Source organism: Cervus canadensis, chromosome 24, assembly GCF_019320065.1.
Source record: "Cervus canadensis isolate Bull #8, Minnesota chromosome 24, ASM1932006v1, whole genome shotgun sequence".
NCBI classification, from domain to species: Eukaryota; Metazoa; Chordata; class Mammalia; order Artiodactyla; family Cervidae; genus Cervus; species Cervus canadensis.
Window position 1 is genome coordinate 13,295,586 of NC_057409.1, and position 21,496 is coordinate 13,317,081.

The 21,496-nt window shown below is 51.7% G+C and overlaps 1 protein-coding gene across 2 annotated transcripts in view; it reads right to left on the minus strand.

Moving 5' to 3' along the window:
- The window catches only part of NKAIN1 (sodium/potassium transporting ATPase interacting 1), a 44,308-nt gene extending 25,514 nt beyond the window's left edge, over nucleotides 1-18,794 (minus strand). Inside the window, exon 1 of one of the 2 annotated variants that reach the window (XM_043445601.1) lies at nucleotides 18,322-18,794. In XM_043445601.1, coding sequence (XP_043301536.1) covers nucleotides 18,322-18,375 — 54 coding nt within the window. In that variant the 5' untranslated portion in view covers nucleotides 18,376-18,794. The remainder of the gene's footprint in view (nucleotides 1-18,321) is intronic. The other variant, XM_043445600.1, reaches the window with a different exon arrangement.
- Between the last annotated feature and the right edge of the window lie 2,702 nt (nucleotides 18,795-21,496).

Below are 21,496 nucleotides of genomic sequence, written 5' to 3' on the forward strand. Positions count from 1 at the left end.
AGCCAGAGCCTGGCTCTTAACCAGATACCTGCCACCCCCAGGAGACCTTCTCATCCTTGTCCCTATCCCCCATCCTGGGGGACTGGCTGGAAGATGAAAAGGGAGGGCAGAGGAGCTGAGGAGTGGAGCTGCCGCCTGCAGTCACTTCCTGGCTGCAGGCCAGAAGGCTGCTGGCAGACCTGTTGGAGGAAGGGGTGTGCTGCCTGCAAGGCAGCGAGAGAGGAGGGAGAGGGAGGGCCCCTCCCCAGGATGGGCCCTGCCTCATCCCCAGGCTGATTCACAGGAGGAAAGGAAGGGAAGGCGTGGTTCTTTTTTGTTTGGCTTCGCTGGGTCTTTGTTGCGGTGCGTGGGCTCTCTAGCTGAGATGGTTTAGTTACCTCTTGGGTTTCCCTGGTGGTTCATAAGGTAAAGAATCTGCCTGCAATGCGGGAGACCCCGGTTCGATCCCTGGGTTGGGAAGATCCCCTGGAGAAAGGAACAGCTACTCGCTCCAATGTTCTGGCCTGGAGAATTCCATGGACTATGCAGTCCTTGGGGTCTCAAAGTGTCGGACACGACCGAGTGACTTTCACTAGTTACCCCTTGGTATGTGAGATCTTAGTTCCCCGACCAGGGTTCAGATCCACACACCCTGAGCTGGGAGGTGGATTCTCAAGCACTGGATCACCAAGGAAGTCCCAAGAAGTCATGGTTCTTACGTGCCTACTATGTGCACATGCTGAGCATCGCCCTTCACAGGTGGTATTTCATTCCATTCCCAGAATGACAGAGACCAACAGCTAACACTTCTGATGTGCCAAGCATCTCGGATGCTCAGCATGCTTTGATTCACTTAATCCTCCACAGAAACACACCAGTTCAATGCTCTGCACATGGGAAAACTGGAGCATAGAGGAGAAAAGTAACTCGCCCAAGGTCCCACGGCTCGTAAAGCTTTAGTTCAGGTCCTCTGGCCCTAGATTCCCTGAATAACAGACTTCATATCCTGCTAGGGGAGCTGTGTCCCCATGGTCCAGAGAGGGAGAGGGAGGCCCTTTCTTGAGGTCCCCAGGTGTCAGAATGGGGTTTGAGCTCGTCTCCTGGGAATGTCTATAGCATTTTGACTTTGTGGCACCTTTGCCCCTGTTCCCCACCAACTCCTGCCCAGAAACATCGAGCCCATGAGAACAGTCTACCTACAGCCATTTGCCCATGGCTGCCCGGAACTGAGCAGAGAGCAATCTGCTTCCACCCAGCTGGAGAGCTTATTTTTCTTCAGGGTTATTTTTGTCTGGAATCACACACGCAACCACGATCCTTCCCAGCTCGCTTTCTGGAACAGTCCACAATGAGCTCCAGTGCCAGGCTCCCTGACTTTCATTGGGAAGGAGACAGGGATTAAGATCCCCTCAGGCCCACTGTCTCCTGGGGCCTCTGTGGACTCATCTGTACAATGGGTTGGAGGGATGTTCTCTGGGAACTTTCTGGCTCCTGCAGTCCCAGATTCTTTGTCTCGAGCTTCTCTTTCAGCAAACAGTCCTAACTGGGAGTTTTACAGCCATATCACCTCCCGGAGCCTCACTGCGATTCGCCTTGGCTGTAATTACAGTGGCTAAAGCTGAGCGTTGAACAACTGATGCTTTTGAACTGTGGTGTTGGAGAAGACTCTTGAGAGTCCCTTGGATTGCAAGGAGATCCAACCAGTCCATCCTAAAGGAGATCAGTCCTAAACGTTCACTGGAAGGACTGATGTTGAAGCTGAAACTCCAATACTTTGGCCAACTGATGTGAAGAACTGACTCATTGGAAAAGACCCTGATGCTGGAAAAAACTGAAGGCAGGAGGAGAAGGGGATGACAGAGGATAAGATGGTTGGATGGCATCACTGACTCGATAGACATGAGTTTGAGTAAACTCCAGGAATTAGTGATAGACAGGGAGGCCTGGTGTGCTGCAGTCCATGGGGTTGCAAAGAGTCGGACATGAATGAGTGACTGAGTGACTGAACTGAACTGAACCACTTCCTTAGTGCTAAGGGCCAGGTGCTGCGCTGAGTGCTTTTCACGGATTCTCTTGCTGAATTTGCTGGGCAGCCCTAAGAGGCAGGATCCAATGATCTCCACTTTACAGATGAAGAAACTTGGCCCCGGAGAGGCTGAGCACCTTGCCTCCACTCACGCTCCCTGGGAGAGGCAGAAGCCGGTTGTCTTGCTGTCGCCTCCCGCAGCTGGGAGGGCGAGAATACATTAGCATATGTCAAGGATTTGGCCACAGGCCTTGATAAACCCCATCCCTACATCCTCCATCCCGCCCCCATCAGGCCCAGGAGCCAACCAGCCCCACCTGTCAACAGCTGACAAGCACGGTGTGATTCCCAGGCTGGACCCCAGCCAGTCTCACTTCACGGGAGGATCCTTGCGTCCCTGGTGGCCTATCTCGGGGATGACAGCGAGTGGCAGCTTGGGGACATCAGCGCACTCAGGTGGCTCCGGGGCTTGGGGACATCAGCGCACTCAGGTGGCTCCGGGGCTGCTGACCAGCAGACAGGCATTGACAGGCGGGAGCGGCTGGCATCGCCGGAGGCAGACAAGGCACCTGGGAGCCTCTGCCTGCACCCGCCCCTGAGACCAGAAGCTTCGCTAACATCTGGGGGCCTTCAGACACTGAGGCGAAAGTACCAACCAAGCACCATGCGTTCAAATATTTAAGTTCTGAATTAAGCTGGCAAACTTTTGAATAAAATATGTTCTGTCTTCCCACCCAGACACAGCAGTCTGGAAGGCCAGGCTGTGTGCTGAGATTTCTCAGACTCCTCAGAGCTCTGTGCTGGAAGCCAGTAGTGTCTTCCTCGTCCCTTCTGTGCAGGGGCTTCATACTCAGGTCTGGGCGCCTGGGACACACGTGCAGGCCAACATCCACACCTTCCCCGCCCCCGACAGCGGTCCTTTGACTGTCCCAGGGGTTCTGGGACCAGAACCAGCTGCACAGCCTCCCTCTGGACAAGCCCTGGCAGGTCCTGAGAGTGGCCTTGGGGCTGACTTAACAGGGGACCCTGGGGTCTGCTGTGAGCAAGCCGGTAAACCCTCACTGGAGCCACGTTCCCGACAAAGTCTCAGGCCACATAGGTGCCTGGACTCTGGGTAGCCCCAGGAGATGGAGAGCTTAGGATTTAGCATCATGAAATCCAGGCAGACCTCAGCTCTGCCGCTTGCGTGCTGTGATTTGTGGCTGGTGAATTCCCCTTCTGGGTCCCCCTTTGCTCATCTGTAAAACAAGAACGACAGTTCCTGCCTGGTGGGGCTGTAGTCAGGAGTAAATGCAGTAAGTCTGTGAAAAGCTTTGGGCTTTGCTTGCAGACTGTTCAACTCCCTTGAAGACTATCTGAGAAGCCCTCCCCTTAACACCCGGCTCCTTCACTGTCTTCTTTTCCGTAAAACTCTGGCCACACGGCAACGTGATCATTGACAGATCTGAGCCCACACGGGCCAGGACTTAGCCTCCCACACCACTGAATCCCCAGGATCTCGCACAGGGCCAGAATTAGAGAAGGCAAAGTAAGCTTTGTGATTATTCACCCAGGTTTTCCATCTGCTTATGGGGTTCATTCAAGCATTGCCACCACTGAGGGCCTTCTGAGGGCCGGACTTGGCACCAGGCTCTGAGGACCAGATGGCTCAGGCTCCTCTCCAGACTCCATGGAGCTCAGAGTCTAGAGAGAGTGATTTCAGGTGGAAATAGGAACAGATGACAACAGAGTGATACCTGCCGTAATAGGGGCAAGGTGTTGCCAGAGTCCATAGGAAGATGGGTGCAGGAAGACATGCTCCAAAGAGGAGATGATGAGTGAGCAGGCCTTAGGAGATGAAGAGGGGAAGGGCCCTCCAGAGACAGAAACAACAAATGCAAGGCACAGAGCTGTGAGATGCAGCCAGTGCGCTTACCTCCACGTGGCCTGAGCTCAGGGACGCAGAAGTGATGTCAGGGTTCGTGGGGCAGCCCACTGTCCCACTGGCTAGACCACTGATCCTCAATGTGGGATCAGCAGCAACAGAAGCACCTTGGAATTGGTTAGAAATGCAAATTCTCAGTCTCCACCTTGGACCTACTAAGTCAGAAACTTGAGGCGAGGTGCAGAAATCTGTATTTGAACAAGCCCTCTAGATGATTCTGCTAAAGTCTGAGACCCATCAGACATCCCCCTGTAGGCAATGAGCCATGGAGATGGGAGGAACAGAAGGAGACCGGATCAGACTGTACTTCATGACGATCACTGGGCTGGTAAAAGGCCCACATCTGAAAGCTGGCCCCATATTGGAGAAAAAAAAAAAGGAATTTCCCGGCAGTCCAGTGGTTAAGACTCCACGCTCCCAAAGCAGGGGGCACGGGTTCAATCCCTGGTTGGGGAACTAAGATCCCACATGCCACACAAGGCTGTCAAAAACAAAAAAAAGTTGGTCCCACGTGAACCCTCAGCTCCAGCAGGACAGAGCTGCAGCATGTAGCAGAACCATCTATCTTCACATGTAAGGGAGGGGCTCCTGGAAAGTCAGAGACCCCTGGGGGGCACACAGCCTGCTGCCAGGGTGACCACCTGTCACTTGGAGAAAGAGGGCAGCACCCTGCGGAGGGGCAATGGAGGAGAACTGGTTATCATGGCAACCTCCCCTCAGGTGGGACAGGACAAAGGAAGAGAAAGTCTGTGGTCCCCAGGTATCCACCCCATCCCCAGGTGGGAGCATCACAGTCCCGGGCTCCTCCTCTGACTGCATGTAGCCCAGCATCTCCTTCTCTGTCCACCTGGGCCCCAAGTGGCAATTTCCTCCCCTCCCCATCATGAGGCCACACCGTCCTGCCACAGTCTAAGTGCTGGGGGGCTGTCTCCTTGGTTACAGCCCAGGCCCTTGTATCCATGGTGACCCCCTCTTAAGAGGCCCCAGATCCTCATCTGCTAGGCCAGCAATGTCCTTTGCCAAGGCTGGTCTGGGAGCAGTGACCCAGATCAGGAGTAGGGCTCTTCCATTCTTTCTTCAGTTGGCACATGGTGAGAGAAAGAGGTACAAGATGATTCAACACGTTACCTTCTGCCAGGAGATGGACACAGAGGGTGCATTAAATAGCTTTCCGAGGTCCAACTTGAAGCTCAGGAGAAAGCAACCTGCACCCTCAAACCCAGCGAAGAGCACAAGGAGGGGTCTAGAGTCCGAAAGGCCTGGGTGTGAGTCTTGGTGCAGTTATCTTGGGCAGCTGGTGTCACTTTTTGAGCCTCAGTTTCCTCACCTGGACACTGGAGATATTAGTATCTACCCTCTAGGGTCCCTGCAAGATTCAGGAAGAAAATGCGTCTGACTGAGAAGCATATGCCCCGCACCCCACTGCGTCTTATCTTCCTATCCTCAGGTTCAGGAGGAGGAATGCCCGCTCCTGGGCGAGACCCCTCTTTGCTGCTCGGACCCCCGCTGGGCAAGAGCTGTGGCTCTGGGCTCAGAAGCACTCCATAAACGTTGACTGCTGGTGCTGTTATTATTACTATTAATCAGCCGGCAATGAATGGTAAATTGCTTCCTCCAGGTAATTTACATTTCCTATTGTCATTGTAATCTTCATTCAATGCAATCTGATACAGGGACGTTTTCTAGAAAGCAGGAGCCATGTTGTGCTTCTTAGCTTTCCTGCAGTGCCTGGCTCCGGTCCTGGCAGGGGCACCCAAGCAGCTCAGCGTGGAAACGACTTGGAAATCACCTACTCTAACTCAGTATGCAAGGCAGAACGCTCTCTTCCCTGGCTTTATCAAGCGCTTGGATGCCTCCAGGGATGAGGTCCTTATTCCCTGCTGAAGATGGACTAGTGCTTGGGACTCCAGGGTGGCTGAGCTCTGTGGGGTCAGCAGGAGCTGAATGGGCAACTGCAGGAGTTGGGGTGATGGGAACTCCCGGGGCCACCCCTACGCCCTAGCAGCCCCCCTTCCTCTCCCACTGAGAGTTGATAATAGGAGTGGTTCTAATTATGCTCTAATTGCTTTCTTCCAGGCAGTTTTCTCTGGAGCCAAAAAGTTCAGAGTTCATGAATAAATGAAGAGGGAGGAAGTAGGAAGGGATGTTTATCGATCCACAAATCTCCACGTGCCAGGGTCTGCCCCACAAATGCTTGGGCATGCAGCTGTGTCCAGTTTTGCATGTATACATGCATGTGTGCATGCTAAGTCGCTTCAGTTGTGTCCAACTCTTTGCAACCCTATGGACTGTAGCCTGCCAGGCTTCTCTATCCATGGGATTCTCCAGGCAAGAATATTGGAGTGGGTTACCATGCCCTCCTCCAGAGTATCTTCCCAACCCAGGGATTGAACCCGCATCTCTTTATATCTCCTGCATTGGCAGGTGGGTTCTTTACCCTAGTGCCACCTGGGAAGCCCCTGTATACATACATACAAACACACAAATATACACACCACAGGCCCCAGATACCTCTCTCCAGAGGACTCATGGGGGGTTGGGGGGTGGTGAAAGGAAGGTAACAAGAAGCGTGTGAAACTGACTTTGGGTTCTAGTCTCAATTCTGCCATTGACTTGCATTGTCCTTATGTTAAGTCGCTTCAGTCGTGTCTGACTCTATGCGACCCTGTGGACTATAGCCCACCAGGCTCCTCTGTCCAGGGGATTCTCAGGCAAGAATACTGGAGTGGGTTGCCATGCCCTCCTCCAGGGAATCTTCCTGACCCAGGGATTGAACCCGGGTCTCTTACATCTCCTGCATTGGCAGGCAGGTTCTTCACCACTAGCTGAGGTAAATCTTAGTTTTCCCAGCTGGTGAGTATGGAGGGGAAGTGATGTGTCTTGATACCCTCCTCTCAGAAGACCCAGCCTTTAGGGTTTCAGTGGGTACCATCCAGCTAGACAGAACCTCGGGTGAGGGCACTGTCGCTCTCAGACTGCCCTCTCATCTGGATGCCTCCTTCCCTAAGAAGAACTGGTCAAGCAGCCTGGGTCCCCAGGGAAGTGGCATGAGGAAGTCACACATGTCCGTGCTGGCAGGATGCCTAGTAAAGATAAGTAGGGGCTCTGGACTTGAGGCTTTTGGGGCCCTGGGCCCAAAGTCTCAGTTGCTTTGTCTGCTAAACGTGAATGAGAGACTCTGTGTGATGAAGGTTCACCCAGAACATATAGTGATGGTCTTAGCCAAGTGCTTAGCATACAGCAAGCATCTGGTAAGTGGTAGTTATTATTACTAATACTGTCAACACCCTGCAAGGTACAGATTGATGCTTTCATAACACACGAAGAAACTAAGGCACAGAGAAGTTACACACCTTGCCCCAGATCACGCATTAAGTGACAGGATTTGGACCCAAGCCCACCTGACCCTGAAGTTCTGGGCTCGAGTGTTGCTTCTCTGCTCTGTTTGATCAATCTGGGCCCAACAGCTGGCACATAGTCAGTACCAGCTCTTGGGGACATATAGATATTATGGATGTATGGATACTATGGCATACAGTATCCATAATATGCTAAATGACAGAGAAAGGTGGTTAAAAAAAAAAGAGATAGAGTGTAACAATATGCTCTGTTTCCAGTGACCAAGGTTGGGGTAGATTGACGAAAGAACTAGACCAAGAGTTCCTTCAAGGTCAAATAGAAGTGCTGGATCTGAGAGACCCCAGGACTCATCCATGGCTGGGGCCAGGCCAGGTGGGGATCAAGGGGGTTCTTGGTGTGCACTTTTAGAAGGAAATCTTTTCACCCTTTATGACTTCCACTAAGAGGCCAAAGTTAGCCATCCTGGCTTTGGCATCAGCCAGACCTGGCTGTATCACTGCCTTGCTGTGTGACACTGGGCAAGTAACTGTTCCTCTCTGAACCTCAGAGGCCTCAGCTAGGAGATGAAGAGAAGAGTGGTCCAGCTCTGGGGATATGGGATGGCATCAGGTCAGTTCAGTTCACTTCAGTTGCTCAGTCATGTCTGACTCTTCGGACCCCGTGAATCATAGCCAGGCCTCCCTGTCCATCACCAACTCCAAGAGTTTACTCAAACTCATGTCCATCGAGTCGGTGATGCCATCCAGCCATCTCATCCTCTGTCGTCCCCTTCTCCTCCTTCCCCCAATCCCTCCCAGCATCAGGGTCTTTTCCAATGGGATGGCATAGGTGAGGCCACATGCTAGAGGTTAAGAGCCGGGTCTGGAGTCAGCCTGCCAGGTTTGTATACCAGCTCCTCCACTGCCTGACATAACTGCCTGTGGCCTTGGATTCTACTCCTGGAAAACGGGAATCACAACTGTCTACCACATGGGGTGTAGTGAGTGTGAGCAGGCTACTACAGGTAAAGCAGTTGTAACATTAGGCAATGCTTTGAAACGCTCTGTAAATCTTCTCTATTGGACATCTTACACATGGGGAAACTGAGCCCTGGAGCGGGGTGAAGACTTCTCTGGAGTCGTGGAGCCAGGGCACAGCAGAGCCAGGCCCACGAGGGAGCCAGCTGTGTACACGGCTCCTTGTCCAGCCTGTGTCCAGCCTGTGGCTTGATAACCTCAGACCTTTCACAGTACCTGGGCCATCCTGCTCCAGCCTTGAGGACTCTGGGCCGGGGGAGGGGCGGCTGAAGCTCCTGCCTCCTGTCCTCTCTGGGGGCTCTGAGGCTAGCGCAAACCAGTGGTTATGTCAGAGGGCAGGGAGCACCTGGCTGGCCCCTCCACTCCAGGGCTGGCTGCTGAGGCCTCGGAAACAATCCAGGGGTCCAGGACCAGAACACCATTTGTCAGCCCTGCATGGTGGTAGCGGGCTTGTCTCCATGGCAACGGTGCAGTGTGAAGGCATCCTGGCAGCATTAAGGAGCGCGCTGAGTAGTATAAACAGAGGCTGCAGTAGATTACACGCCTATTATGAGCAGTCTCGGGCTCTGAGCACTGGTAATTATGCCTAATTGTGCATTTAATTGTGTAATTGAAAACCTACGTCTCTGGTTCAGGATGGGGCTGCAGAACCTAACGCCCCCACCCCCGAAAGAAAGAGGCGTAGGAGCCACCCCACCCTAATAATCCCAGGGCTGCCTCTCCTTCGAGGGCAACGGGTAGCTGGGGTGAGCACGGCGTAAAGTACCTGCAGACTTCTACTCTTTCCCACTTCAGTGCCAGGAGCTCAGCCAGGCTCTGTGATTTGGGGTGGTGGGGCGGCAGGCTCAAGGTAAAGGGGCATGGTAAACACACAAAAGTGCTCACAATTTTCATTATTCATAATATACACCATTTTGTACTATAGCCACTGTCCTCTCAGGACCTAAAATCAGCATCTGGTGCCTCCAAAGGACTCGGAGCATCATTAGATCAGTACACATCCAAGTCATCCAACCTACATGTAAATCCTTAATCACTATGAAAGACAGGGAACTCACCGCTCAACAGTCAGCCCACCACGGCAGAGCCTCTGTAGTTTGAAAACCGCTGATGGAGTTCAACACCCTCCCCTCCATCCCCTGGTTTCACAGACTGGAGAAAATGAGGCCCAGAGAGGGACAAAGTTGCACAGCAAGTGAGTATCAGAATCCTGGGATTCTGACTTGCAGCTGAGGGCATATTTTATACCCTAAAGTAACCAAGAATCATGGTTCTGGGCTGCAGCAAGAATCATGCCCAGAACTTTGTAGGTGCTTCATAAATATTTGCTGAATGCCACTCGGGGTAGGGTAGGTTGAGGCAACGTTTGCTGTCTTACCCGACAGTATTTTATCTTCCTAGGGGTGAGGAAGTTCCCCTGAGGTGGGCCAGGAGTTAGTAATGGGTTAGAACCTCCTGCTCTGAGCCTCTGTAGCCTGAGACTTGATTTTACAACCAAATATGCCATGTGGGCATTTGGGATAGGGAATCTCATTCAAACAGACAGTGGAAGGAAGAGGTTCCCTGAGTCCTAGACAACCTGACACCCAGGTGTCAAGCTCAGGCAGGTCTTTGGTGGCAGGAGTCTCCTCCTCCTCCCAGAGCCTGAGACTCCCATCAGTCACCACGGGCTGCAGCAAAGTGGGCTGATGTGGAAGCAGCCCTGACCTCCACCCAGGAAAGGATGGAACTCATCGGTGAGTCAGAGGTCCTTTGAGATGAGGAGTCCACCTTCTCCGTTACAGAGGGGGACGCAGAGAGCCAAGCTTCCTCTCGGACCTCCTCTGAGTGAGTGCTGGCCTCTGTGCCCAGAGCGCTCTCTGCCTATCTCAGGTCACCCTCACTCTAGTCCCATGAGAATGTGCTATTATCATTCCCATTTTAAGCAAGAGAAGATTGAGGGACAGGAAGGCAGAAGCCTACACAGATTTAGTAGAACCTTTGCTTCAACTAGTTTAATAAAAGGATATGTCTATTTCCTGTCCCACGATATTCAGGTTCATAGAATCTGCTGTCTCATTTCCAAGGCATTCCAGAGTGAACCCTGGGACTTCCCTGGTAGTCCCGTGGTTAAGAATCCCGCTTCCAAGTCAGGGGATGTGAGTTCGATCCCTGGTAGGGAAATGAAGATCCCACATGCCACGGGGCAACTGAGCCCACAAACTGCAAACTACAGAGCACACATTCTGGAACTTTATTACCACAACTACAGAGAAGCCCACGCACCAAACGAAGACCTTGCATGTTGCAACTAAGACCTGACACAGCTAAAAACAAATAAATATATAAAAATTTATAAATTCAGTTCAGTTCAGTTCAGTTCAGTTGCTCAGTTGTGTCTGACTCTTTGAGACCCCATGAACTGCAGCACGCCAGGCCTCCCTATCTATCACCAACTCCCAGAGTTCACCCAAACCCAGGTCCATTGAGTTGGTGATGCCATCCAACCATCTCATCCTCTGTCGTCCCCTTCTCCTCCTGCCCTCAATCTTTCCCAGCATCAGGGTCTTTTCCAATGAGTCAGCTCTTCACATCAGGTGGCCAAAGTACTGGCGTTTCAGTTTCAACATCAGTCCTACCAATGAACACCCAGGACTGATCTCCTTTAGGATGGACTGGTTGGATCTCCTTCAGTCCAAGGGACTCTCAAGATTCTTCTCCAACACCACAGTAAAAAAAAAAAAAAAAAAAAAAAAAATTATAAATGAATGTATTTAAATAAGTATAAATAAATGTATTTTTAAAAAAGAGTGTGAACACTTTGTGGGCCCCTAGTCAGCCTATTTTATCTCCAGGAAGGACAATTCTCTGATGCAGATTACTAGTACCCTGATTTAGAAAAGTGCAGGTGGAACCTCAGAGAGGTTAAGTGTCTTACCCAAGGTCACCCCGGCTATAAAGAGACAAGAGATGGAACTCAACCCCCAGCCAGATGACACAGCTCAAGCTCTTCCCAGTTGAACTCCCTGCCTCTGGATGTACCAGCTGCTTTGAAAGGGGCCTGGAGGCCAGGGTAAGCCATCAAAACCCACAGCCACAGCAACCGCTCTTCCAAAACCCTGGTACTTGCCGGCACAAGTCCCAGGGAGGCGTGCTTTGCTGCCTGAGGCTCCCCCTCAGTCTTTGAATCACCATCCTTCTCCCTCTCCAGGACCAGCAGGGAGACCAAGAGCATAAGGACTGGGGTCCCTCAGACCAAAGCCATCTCCACCCACTGTGACCAGGAGCTGGCCTTTAAAAACACATCTCTGGACTTCCCCGGTGGTACAGTGAATAAGAATCCACCTGCCAATGCAGGGGACATGGGTTTGATCCCTGGTCTGGGAAGATTCCACATGCTGCGGAGCAGCTAAGCCCATGCGCCACCACAACTGAGTCCGTGAGCCTACAGCCTGTGCTCCACAACAAGAGAAGCCACCGCAATGAGAAGCCCGTGTGCTGCAATGAAGAGTGGCCCCCTGCTCACCAACTAGAGAAAGACTGTGCAGAGCAACGAAGACCCAGTGCAACCAAAAATAAATTAATTAAAAAAAAAAAACCCACATCTCTGGTCTCAGCCTGCTTCCCATCACTCACTACTCCCTGAAACTAGAGGAGAAAAGAGACTTCAACCAACAGAGCTGGCCAGCTCTACTTGGTCCAGATTTTGCAACTATTTTCAGATCCTTTCCCCTTGATCATTTATGTGATGCCTAGACTGTATCTTCTGTTTCCTTGGCAACCAGTCATTTCATTCTTCTGATTTCAGTATGCCCATCAGTAAATGGGTATAAAGACTGTCCCTATCTCATCGAGTTGTTTTGAGGGCTGATAAGTCTTCAATACAGGTTAATTTCTTGGGTAATTTGTTCTTAACCTGTGTCATAAATTCCCTTAAACCCAACACAGGCCTTGGGGTGAGTAGAAGCAGGGATGGTGGATGGGGTTAGCGTTTGAATAAGCAGCTCAGAAGGTCTGGCATCTAGGAACAATTCTTTATGGAAGAAGGAAGATTTAGATTATTCCATCCGCTTCCGCATCCTGCATCTCCCAAATCCTACAGGCGGCCCAACGGGGCAGGCAAAGTAGAAGCTGTGAGGGCCTATATCTGGCGTGAGAATCCTCTTCTGTCCCCAGGATACAGGTGGCTGTGGATAAGCCAGATAGCAGCGAGGGACAAGGTACACAAAATGCTTAGTGTAGTGCCTGGCTCACAGCACACACCAAATAAAAGGAAATTGTTATTATTATTTTTTCTGACAGAACCACACATTTTCCGTATAAAGGAACTAAGACTTGAAGAGTTTATGGGTATGACTCTGATCACTAAAATCTCTAATCCAGGCAGAGATGGGGGCTGAAGGGACTTATCCAAACCTCAAGGCCACAGGGAGCACTTGCTTGGTCCAGTGCTGTTCGGTCATCAGCTCAGGGAACACCCTCAAACTGCCATGGGGTACCATGGTTATTCTGATTACTTTATAGCAGAGGCTCAGAGAAGGTAAGGGACTTTCTGGAAGTCACAAAGCAAGGCAGCAATGTCTGCCTGATCCCGGAGGTACTGGTCTTTCACCCCTCTATGCCAGATCTCAGAGCAGCTGCCATTTATGGGGTACTTATGTCAAATTCACCGAGCCACCCACCCCTGCAAAGGAGCAGAACTAGGGTCGTATGTTGCCCCCTGCCCCAATCCAGGGTCTTGAGGGCTGTTTGGCCTTAGTCTGTCCATCTGCAAAAGGGACCTGATTACCTGAGCTCCTATCTTGTCTAAAGGGGTATAAGGAACAAAGAGGGCCAGTGCTCTGATTCTGAAGCTGGGCCCAAGGAGCAGAGCAGAGCCAGCCCCTCCCCAGGAAGCCCTGAGCGTGCAGCTGCTTCCGAGCGCAGGCCCCCACAGAACCCAGCTCCCTCTGGTCTTCACCATCACTGCTGCTAATAACGACATCAATCAGGTTGACCACGTTTCACACCATTACTCGCAGCTCAGTAGGAAGCAACATATTTCCCCCCCTCATTCACCACCTTCCAGAAAGCAAAGAGCTTTCCAGAAGGGAAAAGAATAAAACCGTGTTTGTTTGGTTTTTTTTTGAGTACCTACTATGTACATGGCAGCTGGCTAAGCCCTTTCTCCAACTCTGAGAGGTAAGGATAACTCTTTCTCTTGGACAGAGAAAGACACTGCGGCCCAGAGGAGCGAATGCATGTGTCCAAGGTCACCCAGAGCGGGGACAAGAACAACCATGGCAATGATGTATTACTGACCACTCACCGGCTCACGGTGCCCGGCATGTGCGTGATCCTACTGAAATAGTACCATTTTAGTTTTCAGATAAGGGAACTGAGGCTTGATGCAGTGAAGAGATCTGTTTGAGGTCACAGGCTGCTGAAGCGTGAGGAGCAGAGTGACACGGCAGAGAGGGTGGCTCTCTGCTCAGGCAAAAGAGCGCATGAACCTTGGTTCCATCACTGACTAGCTTAGACCTCTCTGAGCCTCGGTTTCCTCATCAGAAAAAGGGGCTAATAAAAACCTCTACCACATTTTGTAGGGTAACAATAAGAAGGATAAAAGCAGTAAAATAGCTTACGCTTATCGATCGTTGAACACACTAGGCATTCTGCCAAGTACGTTACATATGTAAGCTCACTGGGTTAAATGAGGTAATGCATATAAAGTGCTTAGCACAGGAGTCCAGAAATGGGAGTGATAATGACGATGGTGAAGAAATTGATGATGATTCCCTTGGGTAAATCTCCTTGGTTCATCCTTACTGGAAGAATAGCATAGCCTACAAGGTTTCAGGAAGGAGGTGGACCAGGAAAGAAGGGCAGGGGAGGGAAATGGGAAACACACAAAAATTAGGAATAACATTAATAATGTCAAGATGATACACCCCAGGTAAGGAGAAAGCAAGGGACCCAAGATGTTCCACATAGTGGAACCAGACTGAGACACATGGAAACCTCCAGGCCGGTCCAAACATCTTCCCAGTGTGCCAGATGGGCAGAACTAGCAGGACCCTAGAGACACAGACCAGTGGTTCTTCCCATTTTACAGATGAGGAAAAGCCAAGGCTTGTAGTAGGGAAAAGACTTGCCCAAGTTCACGGGATGTCAGTGAGGAAGGCTTGAATCCAGGCCTCCTGACTCTTAGCTTCGTGTCCAATTATGTGCTGCTTCCCACAAAGGACGAGTGCAGGATGGCCCTTGGATATGTCTGGGTCACAATTCCGGGGAAGCATCCCAGGATATACATCATTAAGATAATAACAATATGGATTTCCCTGGTGCCCAGTGGTTAAGAATCTGCCTGCCGATGCAGGGGACACGGGTCTGATCCCTGGTCCGGGAAGATCCCACATGCTGCGGAGCAACTAAGCCTGTGGGCCACAACTACTGAAGCCCATGTGCTCTAGAGCCTGTGTTCTGCAACAAGAGATGCCACTGCAATAAGAAACCCACACACCACAACTAGAGAGTAAGCCCCGCTCTCCGCAACTAGAGAAAGTCTGAGTGCAACGACGAAGACCCGGTGCAGTGAAAAAAATGCATTTAAAAATTTTTTTCTAAAAAGATAACAACAAAAAAAGTTATAGTTTATTGAATGCTTATTCTGTGCCTGGCACAGTGCAAGCTATATGCATTTAACCCTCACAACAGCCCTAAGGATTGGGCACTCTTTTCTTTTTTTGAAAATATATTTATTTATTTTTGGCTGTGCAGGGTCTTTGTTGCTGCTCGAGCCTTCTCTAGTTGCAGAGGGCGGAGGCTACTCTAGTTGAGATGCACAGGCTTCTCATTGCGGTGGCTTCTCTAGTTTCCACAGGTCCCAGGGTGCAGGAGCTTCAGTAGTTGCAACATGTAGGCTTGGTAGGTATAGGTTCCAGAGCCCAGGCTTAGTTGCCTTGCGGCACGTGGGATCTTCCTGGACCAAGGATCAAACAGGTTTTCCCTGCATTGCAAGGCAGATTTTTAACCACTGGACAACCAGGGAAGTCCCCTGGGGACTGTTTCTATCATCTCCATTTAACAGATGACAAAATGTGAGTCAGAGAGGTCAAGCAACTTGCTTACGACCACACAGCTAGGAAGTGACAAAGCCAGGACTCAATCCCACGTCTGTCCTGTCAAACTCCAGAGGCTTGTCCCCTGAACTTGCAACAGTTCCGCCCTCACCTGCTTCTTCCACCCTCTGGTGCACCCTCACACCCTACTCCCTCACCCAAAGCAAGGCTAACCCAACTTCAGAAGAGTGGTTAGAACTGGGCAGTTTTATTGTAATCATCAAACCCCACATGAGAAAAAAAAAAAAGATACAGTTCCTCTGCAAAAGTTTTTAGCTGAGAAACATTTAATGGCCTCTTCCTTCTCTGCCCCTTTCCATTGGATGAGAAAACAGGCTCCCTTCTCCCTGGGATGGTCAGGTTGGTGAAATCTACCATCCAGGAGCACATTGCCGAGACCACGAGGCAGCAGAGGCTCCTGGGGATTAGCGACAGCTGAAGGGACCCACTCTGCAATCGGCCCAGAGAGAGCAACAGACCCAAGAGACCAATTTTCAAGTCCCTCCTTGGAGCACCTCCCCAGATTATCTCATGGAATGCTCACAAGCTGCCCAAAGGCATCCAGCTAAGACTCAGAAGGACCAGAATCCCACCCAGGTCTTGGATTCCAGAGCCGCTTATGCTAGTGAACCCTCCAAGTGGAAAGGTGGGTTTAGCTGAGCTGGGGAGAGCTACAGAGGCAGGTAAGAGAGAAGCAGGGAGACTGCCTTGCCACCTTCATTTATCTACAGAGAAGTAAGCACCTCTCATCACAGCCAGAACTACTTATTTTCCAGTAAAGAAGGCAAGGGAGGATGCTGGTCAGCTGCCTGGCTTCATAGCCCCTAACTAGAGAACTCTGGACCAATAAATTCATAGGATTGTTATGAGAATTAAATGAATTAATACATGGAAAAGTGCTTACAAGGGCACCTAGCACCTAGTAACTGTTCCCCAAAGCTAAGGACTGTTATTATCAACAACAGAGAATGACCATGGGTTAAACTGTTAATAGTGCTTGTCTCTGGGGTATGGGACTGGGCATAGAAGGAAACGTCTTTATCTTCTGCTCCATTTGGTTATTTATTGATTTAATCATTTTATAAAATGTGTGTTACTTTTCTTTCTTTTTCTCTCCTATTATTATTATTTTTTTTTGCAGCATGTGGATCTTAAGTTGCAGTAAGCAGACTCTTAGATGCTACATGTGGGATCTAGATACCCTAACCAGGGCTTGAACCCGGGCCCCCTACATTGGGAGTGAGGAGTCTTAGCCAATGGACCACCAAGACATCCCTGTATGTTACTTCTCTAATAAGAAAAAGTCCTAGTTTAGAATTTTAAAATTAACACAGAAAGAAAATTCCTTGGAAAGTTTCAGCACTTTTTGGAATTTTATGTTCCTGAAAGGAGATAAAGAAGGGTGTTTGTACTGGAGCCAGGAGTTGCCAAATAACTGATTCACTCATTTACTTTACAAATATTAATGGAGTGCCAGGCACTGTTCCAGCTGCTGGGGATTTAGCAGGAACAAAACAGATAATCTCTGCCCTTCTGGAGTTTCCATTCTACCTGATCTTAATTAATCCCCCCTGCCAACCTCAAGGATGAGCAATTCACAGAAAGGCTGACCAAGATGTCACTTGCCCTGCAGCCCACATTTGGGAGCAGGGCTCCGATCTTAAGGGCCCAGCTGTTTGGGCCACTGTCCAAGAGGGCAGGTCTGTCGATGGAGTGTTTGGGGCTGGGGTCCCCAAGAGGAGAGAAGAAAGATGAATGGGATCTGTATATCCACACTCAAAGCTTCCTTCTGCTTTACTGTATGTACACACCAGTGGTGGAGGAAGGGCAATGGATGCAGGCAAAAGTGGAACCCAGACGAGACCTCTTTACTGGTTAGACCTCCGCTCTAGCATAGGCAGGAGATCCTGGCCTCTCCTTAACCACCTTCCCAAACTCACTTGCCAGAGTCTGTATTGAGGGGCAGAGCTGGTCCCCTTCAGCCCCCAAATTCACTCCCCTGGCTTCCCTGAGACAAGAACCTGATTTCCCTGAGCTGGGATTATGTACAGTGTCCCCAGATACTCCCACCCTCCCTGGGCACCCAAGTATCTCCGCTCCCATCTGTGCCAGCCCTGTCTCACCCCCTCCACACCCCCCCACCCTCACACCCCCCCTACACCCCACCCCTCTGGTGGAAAGACTGACAATGCCTGTCGCTAAGGTGGTCACAGCCAAAGCAGGGAGAGCAGTCCCGCACCTGGTTGGTCAGCTGGCCCAGGACCTAGTAGCTCCTTGTGACCCTCTCCAGGGAGGGGCTCTTAGGCCTGCCCAGACAGGAGGGTGGAGGCGGGCAGGAAGAGCACAAAGGAGTGAACGGTTCTTGGAGTCTAAGATCCCCCCACACACAGATGAACATGGACCAGGAATGGTCAGAGATCTAGACACATACCAAGGAGAAACGCGGAGAGAGACACACACAGGAGCAGAGAGTTTGTGAGAAACGCTCAGTGGGGCGGAGACCAGAGGCAGAGACCCACGCAAACGAGTGATCTGGAGGAAAACACACGGCAGGGACCTCAAGGGATCCACACACCCTCCTCGGACACACCCCCCGAGCCCCGGAGAGCCACAGTCCCACAGCGCATCTCCCCAGCAGGAGGCCACTCGTCCGGTGCGGGCCAGTTGCGCGGAGCCCCAGGCGCGGGGCGGGCGCGGACTCGCGCACAGGACGCACTCGGGGACCGGGGAGCGCCGGGCGAGAGGCACACACAAAGAGACAGCTGGGCCCGCAGGAGCAGGCTCCGCCCGTCCGCTCCGTGACTCCAGACCACCCCCAACCCGGGCGCTCGCCCCAGACCCACACCCAGACTCACCCACCCCACCGGCTCGCCCCCGGACCCCGCCCCGCCGCGCCCTACCCTGCCCGGCCCGGCCGCCCGGGCGCGCGGCGCTCACCAGCTGCAGGCAGCAGAAGGCGACCAGCGTGCAGCGCCCGCTGCACTTGCCCATGGCTCCGGGGGCCGCGCGCGCCGACCGCCGCGGCGCCCCTCTAGTTCGGCAGCCGCCGCCTCCTCCGTGCCGCGCGGGCTCCGCGTCCTCCGCGCTGGGCGCCCCGGGCGGCGGGGCCGGGCGCCTTAGGGCCGGGCCCTGGAGCGCCGGGTCCTCAGGGCTGGTGCCGGCCGCTCGCGCTCGGAGTCCATGGTCCGTCCGCCCGCGCGCCGGCTCTGCCGCGCCTCCTTTGTCTGGACGCCCCGCTGCCGGGCGCGCCTCCCGCCCCGGGGCGGTTGGCGGGGAGCGCGGAGCGGGGAGCGCAGGCACCGAGCGCGGCGCAGCGCAGAGCAGCACTGCCCAGCTGGGGCAGCCGCCCGGGCGCTCGGCGGCCGCGGTTTCCCGGCCCCACCACGTGGCTCGGCCGCCGCGGCGGCTGCTGAGAGGGAGGGCAGGGGAGAGAGAGGGGAGGGGAGAGGAGGCGAAGAGAGAGGTGGGGCGGGGCGGCCAAGGAAGCGGAGGGGTGGGGAGAAGGGGTAGGGAAACCGAGAGCAGAGCCGAAGAGTCAGGGAATGAAGTGAGCGGAGGGCAGGCTTGGGTCAAACCCAGACTTCAAGCTCGCTCGCTGTGTGACCTTGGGCAAATCACGTCACCTCTCTGGGCCTCCGTTTTCTTAACAAAATAAGAGCAATAATGATTACTCTTGTGTTGCCGCAAAGATGAAATGCAGTTATGTGACTCAAGCGCTTAGCTCTGTGCCGGGTCTCCCAAGAGTGTGGAGCATGCCTCTGTCCACCTTGTCTCCAGGGCCCGGAGGCTCCAACCTTGGCCTCTATTTCCTTCCACTCCAGTTCCCAGATTTGCTCCCCATCCCAGCCTCCCTCCAGAGTTCTTCCTTCCCTCTTTCCCTCTCACTGGCATTTACTGAGCCCGACCTGACTGCATCCACACCCCTGGGGCCCCTATGATCCAGAAATGAGGCCTGCAGCGCTGTTCCAGGACCCACTGAGCTTCCCAGGCTAGGGAACAGGCAGGCTCCCAGGGGCATGAGCACAGAGTTGCCTGATGGCAGAGGTCTGCCCAGGGGGCTGTAGTCCCCCTATCCCAGGCAGCAGTAGGGAGGGAGTGAAGAAGGACTTGTCAGTGGAAAACTGCCTTCTCTAAGACACCCCTTGAAAAGCATTCAAACTCTCAAACACATCCCCAATCCGTTTACTCATTCCAGCACCACTCCTAACTTCTTACAGTCATTTTGAGGATTAGCATCACTCAAGTGGGAATCTCTGCATCATCTTCAGGGGGCTTCTCTATCCCATCTGACCTGTCATTATATTCTGTGAACTTACCTTCCAGCTGATATCTATGGAATACCTACTAGGTACCAGGATCTCCACTGGGGGATAAGGGGATGAACCAACCTCTGCATTCACTGAGAGAATAGTCTAGAGACAGATTGTCATCAAAACCAGAAAACATACAAATACATAATGACAAATTCTGATAAGCGCCTTAAAAGATTGGGAAGAGTAAAAGAATAGGGGGCTGTAATTCAAGTTTGGAGACCAGGAAAGCCTCCTTTAGGACATGGCATTGATACCCAGACTTGGAAGGAAAGGCCAAGGTGGGGAATAGTGTTCTGGAAAAAGAAAGAATGTCTCTTTTCAAAAAATTTATCTATTTTTGGCTACATCAGGTATAAGTGGGGGCACTGCAGGCTTAGTTGCTTGAGTGGCATGTGGGATCAATCCCCTTCCTTGCAAGGCAGATTCTTAACTATGAGACCACCAGGAAAGTCCCCAAGAATGAATGTTTCTTATTCTTTCACCTCTTCTCCAGTCTCACTAGCACTCTGGACACACAAGGCACAGTGACACAGACTAAGACCTATGCTTCTGGACCCAAGCAGCCTGGGGTCCAGTTGCCGCTCTGCCACTTTAGTGCAGCTTACAGAGTGAAGGACAGGGAAGCCTGGCATGCTGCAGTCCATGGGGTTGCAAAGAGTTGGACGCGACTGAGCGACTGAACAACACAGAGTGAGCACTCAAATGCATAAGTTCTCCTACGACTGGCAAGATATTTGTGGAGTCCAGTGCCAAATGAAAGCGCAAGGCTCCTTATGGCTCATTAGGAATGAAAACACAGCAGAGCATAAAAATAAGCACAGGGAGGGTCCCCTGTGACTGCAGAGGGTACATGTCCCTGAAGCCAGCCCTGTTTTCTTCCTGGATTATTAGAATGGTCCCTTCACTGGTCTCCCTCCTCCACCCACTTGGCAGCATGCCACTAGGTATTTTAATTTATTTTATTTTTTGCCTCATAGTTGTGTTTTTTTTAACTGTGTTATACAGCATGTGGGACCTTAGTTACCCAAACCAGGGATTGAATCTGTACTCCTTGCATTTGAAGGCAGAGTCTTAACCACTGGATCACCAGGGAAGTCCCAAAGTTAAAGTGTGAAGTCGCTCAGTCATGTCCAACTCTTGGCAACCCCGTGGACTGTAGAGCACAAGTCTCCTCTGTCCATGGGATTCTCTAGGCAAGGATATGGAGTGGGTTGCAATTTCCTTCTCTAGGGGATCTTCCTGACACAGGGATCGAACCCTGGTCTCCCGAATTGCAGGCAGACACTTTAATCTCTGAGCCACCAGGGAAGCCCCACTTGGGAAGTCCCAAGACTTTAAGAGGGAGGGGATGTAGGTATACATCCTATGGCTGAGTCATGTTGATGTTTGGCAGGAACCAACACAATACTGTAAAGCAATTATCCTTCATTTTAAAAATAAATAAATTTAATTATTTTTTAAAAACCACACAGATGATTCGTAGATTTGAAATTATGTAGAGGGGTGAATGAACTGGGAGATTTAGATTGACAAAAATACATCCCTGGTGGCTCAGACGGTAAAGAGTCTGCCTGCAATGTGGGAGACCCAGATTCAATCCCTGGGTTGGAAAGATCCCTTGGAGAAGGAAATGGCAACCCACTCCAGTATTCTTGCCTGGAAAATCCCATGGACGAAGGAGCCTAGCAGGTTACAGTCTGTATGGTGGCAAAGAGTCAGCCATGACTGAATGACTTCACTTTCACTTCATGTGTAAAATAACTAATGAGAACCTGCTATACAGCACAGGGAACTCTACT